Here is an 8,389-nt window from a genome sequence, read left to right as displayed (position 1 = left end):
GTGATTTGTCAACCACTCCTGCTACCCACCAGGTTCACAGGTAAGGACAACCCATGCCTGTCAAGGCTAATTAGGGCAGTATGTGCGAGGTTGATTAATAAGCCGTGGCTTATTAAGCACCCCCATGTCGTGTGAATCAGGCCACCATGTACACCACTTCGATTTCCTTTGGGGCTAGAATATAAATGCAATAAACAAATACATAAATCTACAATAAACAAATACATAAATATACATTAAAATTGTGTGTTTACTTGAAAGTCCTATTGAATGCAGTGAGGGCTTACTTCTGAGTAAACATAGGACCTGTTCTGAGTGCAATGGGACTTACTTTCAAGTAACTATGCATACAACTGAAGCTGAACCTAGTCTACTTGGAAGAAAGTCCTATCAGATTCAATGAAATTTACTCCTTATCAAATGTTATCGCTTAGGAGTAAGTTATCCTGAATCCAATGGGACTTAAATTCTAAGTAATCACGTATATGGGGACCAGGGCTATTAAATCCCTTGATGTATCATAAATCATTGTCTTGTTATGGCACATAATTTCGCCTCATTTTGTGTGTGTGATTCCTACGCCATGAAACGACAACAACAAATGTTCTTATGGCATCCAGAAGACTAATGAATTTATTGTGGCGTGAACTTTTTATATATAGACCAGAAAGCACTATATATAAAATAAATATTTTTTCACTTCCTCTGATACAAGAAATAGAAAACCGCTTGTTTTATTCCCCCCCTCGCCCAAAGAACTCTGGGAATCATAGTTTTGTGAGAACTACTTTTAAGATTCCATAATAGGAGCGCTCACGTCACTCCCCGACTTCAAAAAACCACAATTCCCAGGAAGCCTTGCGCGGGGAAAAAAAACCCAAGCAGGGGTCGGAACATTGTTTTTAAATACGTAGTGGTCCGTAGACATGCCGCGAAGGCTCGTTTCAGACTCTATCGTGAGGGGGTGGCAACTGCGGTCTAGAGGGGAACGATGAACGGGCAGCTGCCGCGGGGCAATAATATCCAGGTCCTTGAGCCCTCAGCCGCCGTTACAACCGTTTGAAAAAAGATCCCCCCTCCCCCATCAACCAGTCCTCAGGTGAGTTCAGCCCCGTGATGGGGGAGGGGAACAAAGAAGATTGTGAGGCGAAAAGAGCCGCGGTTCTGCTGCAAAAGCAGAGGTGACCCGTCCCGCCCAATAGCAACGCGCCTTTCAAGCGAGCGCCGCTCAACCAAACATTCAAAACAAGGCCGTCTCCATAGCGACTTGTGGCAAAAGAGGAGAAGCCGAGCTTGATGTCCTCACGCCGAGCCCGCCGCTGAAGCCAACCCACCAATAGGAAGCTGGCAATTTCCGAGCTGCCCTTTGCGTCTCCTAGCACCTCCCCCCGGTTGGTCAGCGCAGCCAATGGGAGACGGGCAGGGAGCGGACGCTCGCTTTTTGAATTGGGGTGTGTGGGTGTGTGTTGTGTTGCGCTCGGCTCGCGGACGGAGTCGGGCCTGGAGGGAGAGGCCTCGGTGGATGGTGAGGCGAGGACGGGAGAGCGAGCGGGAGGGTGCTGGGGGTGTGGACGGCGCGGGCGGCGGCTGGGCCGAGGTTGAGGGCCTGGGCCGAGGGAAGCGACGGTTAGAGGGGTGGGAAAGGGAATGAACTTGAGTGACATCTGTGGAGGAGTCCATTGCCGAGGAGGAGCGGGGGTGGGGATGAGCCGGGGCTGCTTAATTTCTCTCCCTGGCGAAATTGGGCTGCGCGGGTGGGGGTGGGAGAATGAGAGATGCCAGGGCTGTCTGAACGCCGCACACTCGGATCTGGACGTCCCTTCCAAACCCTAGAATGTGGCGATTCTCTGTAGCTTTCCCAGTGGTGAAGCGAATGCAACCTGCGTTTCCTCTCGCACCTGCTTGCATCTCTTCGCCTTTCCTGTACTTAGGGAGCAGCCCTGTGCATGTATAGAAGGGAAGGGGCGCGCGCGTAAAGAGAAGCCCTACGATGCCCAGCACTCGCTGGCCAGCCATGCTGGAGAACTTTGGTAATTGTAGGACTTTTCTGTGTCTAAAGATGTATAGCATCGTCCCCTTAGTAGCTACGTTTCTGGCATTGGAAACAGGTTAATCATGACCGAGGCCTAGTGCAGGTTACTGGGTGAATAAATGGCTTGTATCCAATGTTTGTCCTTCTTAGAGTGGGACCATTTTAAATGAATGGGGTTTCAATTAGACTAATGTCGGAGGCATTAGTCTAATTGGATACAACTCCTTGGGTTTTTAAAGTAAGTTATAAGTTAATGGTTGCTGTGTTTTCTTTTAGCACTCTAAAAATGTCTTAGTGCTTTTGTTTTGCAAGGCTTACCTCTGCAGCATCTCTCATTTAGTCATTTGCCATTCATTTCACACCAGCTGCCATTTCACCCCTATTTTCAACACCATACTATACCGAAATATATGTACCTAAAGTTTGTGCATATCTTTCTATCTATGCCTCCATTTTTTTCTGCTTCCTCTGTTTTTATTTTTAGATTGTAAGAACATAGCAGGTGGGGAACTCAGCAAACCTGATTATTCTAAATAGCCATTTGTGTAGAAGGTGCAATGCCTCTGAGTATCTGCTAGATCAGGCCAGAGTTCCATTTAATCCAGTGCCATGTCCTAACAGGAGCCAGTCAAGATACTGGTGGGAAGCTTCCCAGCAGGGTATAATGGTGATCAGTATGCAGTGTTTAGGCTCAGCATCAGGTAACAGGAGAGAGAAACTCTCTGAATACAGAGGTTTTATTTATTTATTTATTTATTACATTTCAATACCGCCCAATAGCCGGATCTCTGTGGGCGGTTCACAAAAATTAAAACCATTCAATATATAAAACAACAGTATAAAACCATAATATAAAATACAATATAAAAGCTCAACCAGATAAAAACAAAACAAAACAGCAGCAATGCAAAATTACAAATTTAAAACCATGTTATTTAAAATTTATAGATTGTTAAAATATTGGGAGAATAAAAAGGTTCCCTTCTTAGCTATCATGGCTAAAAACCAACTTGACAGTACTATTCATGAATTTGTCTATCTTTTTAAAATAGTCACTCTTAAACTAGTGGATTGTTGCTGGCAGGTGCCTAGTTGCCTGACCTAAAATAAGAGATGTTTTAGAGTTGTAGTGTCTGAAATAACAGTTGCCACTTGTGCTCTTCAGCAATGTGAAGGGTAAAAATTTAGGACATTTATTGCCCTATGTACTGATGAGATACTCTGGAATAAAAAGATAGCCCTTCAGTTCACTACTGTGTAATGTTGTAGTTGAACCCAATTAAGTACCAACCTATTGCTGCTCTGCTCATTCTCTGGAAACTATTGGGCTATGTGTATACTTGACTTTATGAACCTGGTGTCAAAGTATATGCCCCAGCTTTTACCATATTGGTTCTTCGTAACATGACCGATGGAAATAGAAATAGTAGGAAAGATATCTCTCTGAGGTCAGAATCTGTGTGGTTACGCTAATGAACGGTCTGTCAGATTGGGAGAGCTGTGCTGAAATTGTTGCCTCTGCCTTAGACTTTGATTGGGAAAAAGATAATCTGTTCTTTAAATTGGAATACTATAGAATTATGTTCAGGGAGAGGATCAGGGAACAGCATTTAAAATTCAGCTCTGGAAAAATCGCAGGTCTGCATGTGATGCTGGAAATGACATTTCTTTCACAACTATGCTTAAAATCTTTACTCTTTTCTAGGTGGGTTTATGAATGGAATTATATAATTGTTAGAAATTGGGGAATTGTGTGCATTATAATGTGGTCATTTGAAGTTTCGAACTCGGAGCTTGATACTGCCCCTCTTTGCTTCATTTGGCTGATATTATTGTTCACCGATCTTGAGAAAAAAACCTACTCACATGTCTGGTAATTGCTGGAAAAACAGTCTCTGCAGTTCAGCTCGAAGTTGCAACTGTAATTCTTGGCTGCTCCAGTCACATGGCTTGCATGATTATTTCCCATACGGGCACCGCAAGTCCAGCAGGCTGCTGACACTGATACAGGAAGTAACCAGAGGAGTCGCAAGGAAGCATTTTTTTTTTTTTTGCAGCTACCACAGTTCATGGTTAATTCATGAATCGGGCCTATGTGGTGCTTGCAGGATCAGACTGTTCCTTCTTGCTTTCTTTTTGCTAGGCGATTGTTACTGTTTCTAAAAACTGGAAGAGCTGTCTTTCTTGTACTCCTGTTTGGGATTTGGGAGCAAGCCACATTTAAGTTGCAGCCAGTTTTTACTCTTTATTTAGCAAAACTCTGTATATCACAATGCTGATTAAGGATGCCAGACTGAGCAGCTTCTGTTTTGTGTTATAGGACAAATTATGCCATCTATTCTGTGCTGAAATTAAGCTTCTGGGGTTAACAATTCCTGTCAAAGGATTTGGAGCACAGGAGTTTGGGAGAAGGTTGTAAACTTGGGCTGGGCTAACTTCAGTCTTGCAGGTTTATCTCCTCCCTACTTCCACCCCAGGGCACTGTTGTGTTGTTATTATTATTATTTATTAAATGTATATACCGTCCCATAGCCGAAGCTCTCTGGGTGGCTTACAGAAGTGTTACATTTACATAGGAAGTATGTATAGCTAAGGTGTAACTAATTTGTGTAAAGTAACCTTTAGCATGCACTCTTTTTTTAAAAAAAGCTTAACTACACTACTGGTTCAGATCAAGGTTCAACATTCTTTGGAAGAATCCCAAAAGGCTTTCAAGCTGTTTAGGGGTTTAAAACATCAGGGCTTTGAACTGGGACTGGAAACTGGAAGAATAGGCAGCCAGTGCAACTGATCCAGACTCGGTGTGATAGGATTCCACTTGGTTGTATCAGATACAATTCTGGCTGCCACGTCTGCACTAGCTGAAGCTTCTAGGTCAAGTGCTGCTCAGAACAGAATCTTGCTATTTTTTACTTGATCAAAAATTGCAGTGGAAATGAGAGTAGAGATTTGTGGTGTCAGTTGTGCTGTTCACCAGAGAGCTGTGTACATTTGCCCCTGGTGAACTGGGGAGTGGATTTATAGATGCCTGTAATTATACATGTATCTACTCTTAGACACTTTCCTCTGTCCCTGGGATCTAGTGCTAGTTTTTCTATGGACACCAGAGGCTTAACTCATTTGTTCTTGCATATTCTGGGGCTTGTAAATCCTTTCAGAAGCACTGATTCTTACTGACCTTCTGATCTCATTAGTTCTGGTTATTGTTGTGCTTCGGCCTTCCTCCTGCTGCCAGTCAGTTTCTTCACCCTCTTGCTGCCTCCCGCCGGTTCATAAAAAATGCCAGCAGGAACTCTGGAACGTCTCATTCTTAAGCCAGTATGTCACATGGTCACGCAAGTGCTTGTGATCCCTGCTAGAGAAGGTCCTGAGTTTGCAAGAAATCCATGTACACAAATGGCACAATATGAACAATAGATTCTTCAGAAAGTTACTCATGTGGCACCAACACATCTTAGAAGATCTGGACAGCTGATATAGATTCAGGGAGATAAGTCTGCATAAACATCTTTAATTATAATCTTCAATTCAGCTTTCCCCACTATTACTGTAATAGATTTGCATCCCAGGTAAAATGTTCTTCCTCCCTTATCCCTGTTCTGGGACCCTGTATATCTTAATAGAGAAACTGGAGAGGAAACAGCATGGTAACGGCATGGATGTGGAATAGGAAAAGAGAGGCTGCAACTATGTCCGTTGGTAGCAAGCTTCGGTGATGAAGTGTGGGATTTCCCTTATTAAAATTATACCATTGCTGTATTTGTTTCCTAAAAGAAAGAAAGAAAAACTTAGTGTTTTTTGTGTTTTTTTGCAGCTGTAGAAAGGAAATGTCATTTTGACCATGGCTGAAAACAGCACAATCATGTCTGATATAGGGAGAAGTCTCTTGGCGGATTCTTCTATACTTGACACCAAAATTACAGAAACTTCCAAGGAGAACATATTCACTCATTCTACTTCAGATGGAGAAGGTAATGGAGAAAACAGTATTGATTTTGGAATGTAGATAGTATTTATTATTTTATTTATTTATTACATTTCTATACCGCCCAATAGCCGGAGCTCTCTGGGCGCTTCACAAAAATTAAAAACATTCAAAGTATAAAACAACAGTATAAAACCATAATATAAAATACAATATAAAAGCTCAACCAGATAAAAACAGCAGCAATGCAAAATTACAAATTTAAAACACCAAGTTAAAATTTATTTATAGACTGTTAAAATGCTGGGAGAATAAAAAGGTCTTCACCTGGCGTCTAAAAGCATATAATATAAGTGCCAAGCGAACCTCCTTAGGGAGCTCATTCCACAGCTGGGGTGCCACTGCAGAGAAGGCCCTCCTCCTGGTAGCCACCTGCCTCACCTCCTTTGGCATAGTAGTAGCTTGCAGTAGAATATCTGGTAGTGTATCATCCTTGCAGCATTGTAATATCAAAAACATCTGACTGCTCTTCTCTTTGCATTCTTCTGGTCTTTGGGATGCGAACACTTGAATGCGTACTTTTGTGGCAATTTTATTTATGCAATACCAGGGTGGATTTCATTTAAATCAATTTGATTTAAATCATGATTTAAATCACTACTCAGAAAGACTCGATTAAATCATGTGACTTCCCCCCCCCCCCAAAAAAGTGCACACTGTTCATTGGATTTTTTGAAACTTAGCACTTAAGAGGTAAGGGGTTGATTCTGTGTACATAGATTAGCAAAGGAACAATGGGATTGTGATCTCTGCAGACACAACTTCACAGTTTTGAGAACTGTAAAACCAAGCATCTGTGATAATATCTTCTTGATAGAAAAAATTGCCCAATAATCTTACAGAAACCTCTGGAAGAGCATGATATTGTGAATGGATTAATGGAATTCATTTACCCCAAAATTTAAACATTGCATGAATATACAGCCTCATGCTACATAATTAAAAACTAATCCTTATTTCATGATGAATAACCTTTGGACTATAGAAAACTATCTTTAGATTTTTCCTTAAAAAGTATTTTATTAAAAAATTCCAATTTAAATAAAAAAATCTGATTTTTTTAAAAAAATCATTGATTTTTATCCACCCTGTGCAATATCTAAAACACCTAAGTGCTATACAAAAATAAAACCATAATGCAGGCTGTGCCCACAATTTTTTAATTAAAAATTAAATTCTACTTAATTTTTATTTATTTAATCAAATATTTTCTATCCTGCTGTTTGGCTTCACCAGATAGTGTATGAAGGACAGTCACCACCTTAGTAAGCTGATTGAATTTCTCTACAGCATTTGTATTTTATAAGATTGTCCCTGACAAAAGAGCCACGGTCTCTGAAACACATTGGGCTTAAAATAAACAAATTACACTTCGGCTCCTCTGAGAATTTGTTCTTTTTTTGCTTTTTGCTCTCTGTGCTCACCAATTGCATCTCAGATGGAGGTAGGCAATGCAGTAGGTCCTTCTCTGAAGGCATAATCTAGGAAGATGCAAAAATTAAAGAGAATGCAGACAGAAGCACTAGAATAATTACCAAGACTGGTAGCTTTCAAACCCTTTGGGGAATGGGTTTCTCAGATGCGTGTAAGGTTTTTCCTCAATGATGACAGTAGTAATAGCAATCAAAATTCCCTAAAAGCTAACTGGCATGCCACTAATGCAGTATGTGGGGAGAATTTGGTGCATTCTTTCTCTACCGTATGAAAGTCAGACCCAACAGACCTTCCTGGTACCCCAAGTGAACAGAAAGTGAACCCTATAATGGGTGGGCAGACTGGGGAAACACTGAGGCTACATGATTAGCTCAAGGCCAGCCACAGCAGAGATTTTTTTAAACTTGCAATTTTAATAACTATTGTTAAGCTATGAAGAGTCAGAAACCTTTGCCTATCTAAATCACCCAAAGATGTATCAGGCAATCCTGACCTACCTTCTGACCTACCCCTTTTCTAGAATATACCTTCTGCAACATGCAGACATTCAGATGCTCCTCTATAATGTAGACAAGGTTTCTCTAAAAATAAACATTTAAACACCTTTGAGTTAGATCAACACAGAAATAAGCCACAGTCTAAGTTGTTGTGGGACTATAAGTTTGTCTTCACAAGACAAATTTTAATGAGTGTATCAAATCCTTTGTTCAGTTAGTAAATATTTGGCATATCAGCTGGTAAAAGGTATTTGATAACTTTTCCTCAAACAAGTGTGGTCTTAAGCAAAATACTTCCTTGGTCTTTGTATTTGGAAACCTTTCCTGGCTGTTCGAAAACTGCATAATATTTCTTATTCTTCCTTTTTTGTTTTCTTAGCATTCTTAATCCCCATGGAAGCAGAAAGCTAGCCATGCTAATGACCTATATCTGTGGTTTCA

General features: G+C 41.1%; 1 protein-coding gene across 1 annotated transcript in view; it reads left to right on the top strand.

Moving 5' to 3' along the window:
- The first annotated feature begins 1,515 nt into the window (after positions 1–1,515).
- Positions 1,516–8,389, top strand: part of ECT2 (epithelial cell transforming 2) — a 41,125-nt gene continuing 34,251 nt past the window's right edge. The window contains exons 1-2 of the mRNA XM_063131444.1: positions 1,516–1,525; positions 5,853–6,003. Of these exons, the coding sequence (XP_062987514.1) occupies positions 1,523–1,525; positions 5,853–6,003 (154 nt within the window). The 5' untranslated portion in view covers positions 1,516–1,522. The remainder of the gene's footprint in view (positions 1,526–5,852; positions 6,004–8,389) is intronic.

Source organism: Elgaria multicarinata, chromosome 8 (genome assembly GCF_023053635.1).
Source record: "Elgaria multicarinata webbii isolate HBS135686 ecotype San Diego chromosome 8, rElgMul1.1.pri, whole genome shotgun sequence".
In the NCBI taxonomy this organism is placed as follows: domain Eukaryota; kingdom Metazoa; phylum Chordata; class Lepidosauria; order Squamata; family Anguidae; genus Elgaria; species Elgaria multicarinata.
The sequence above is the reverse complement of the archived record's forward strand: the minus strand, read 5'-3'. Positions and strand labels throughout refer to the sequence as shown.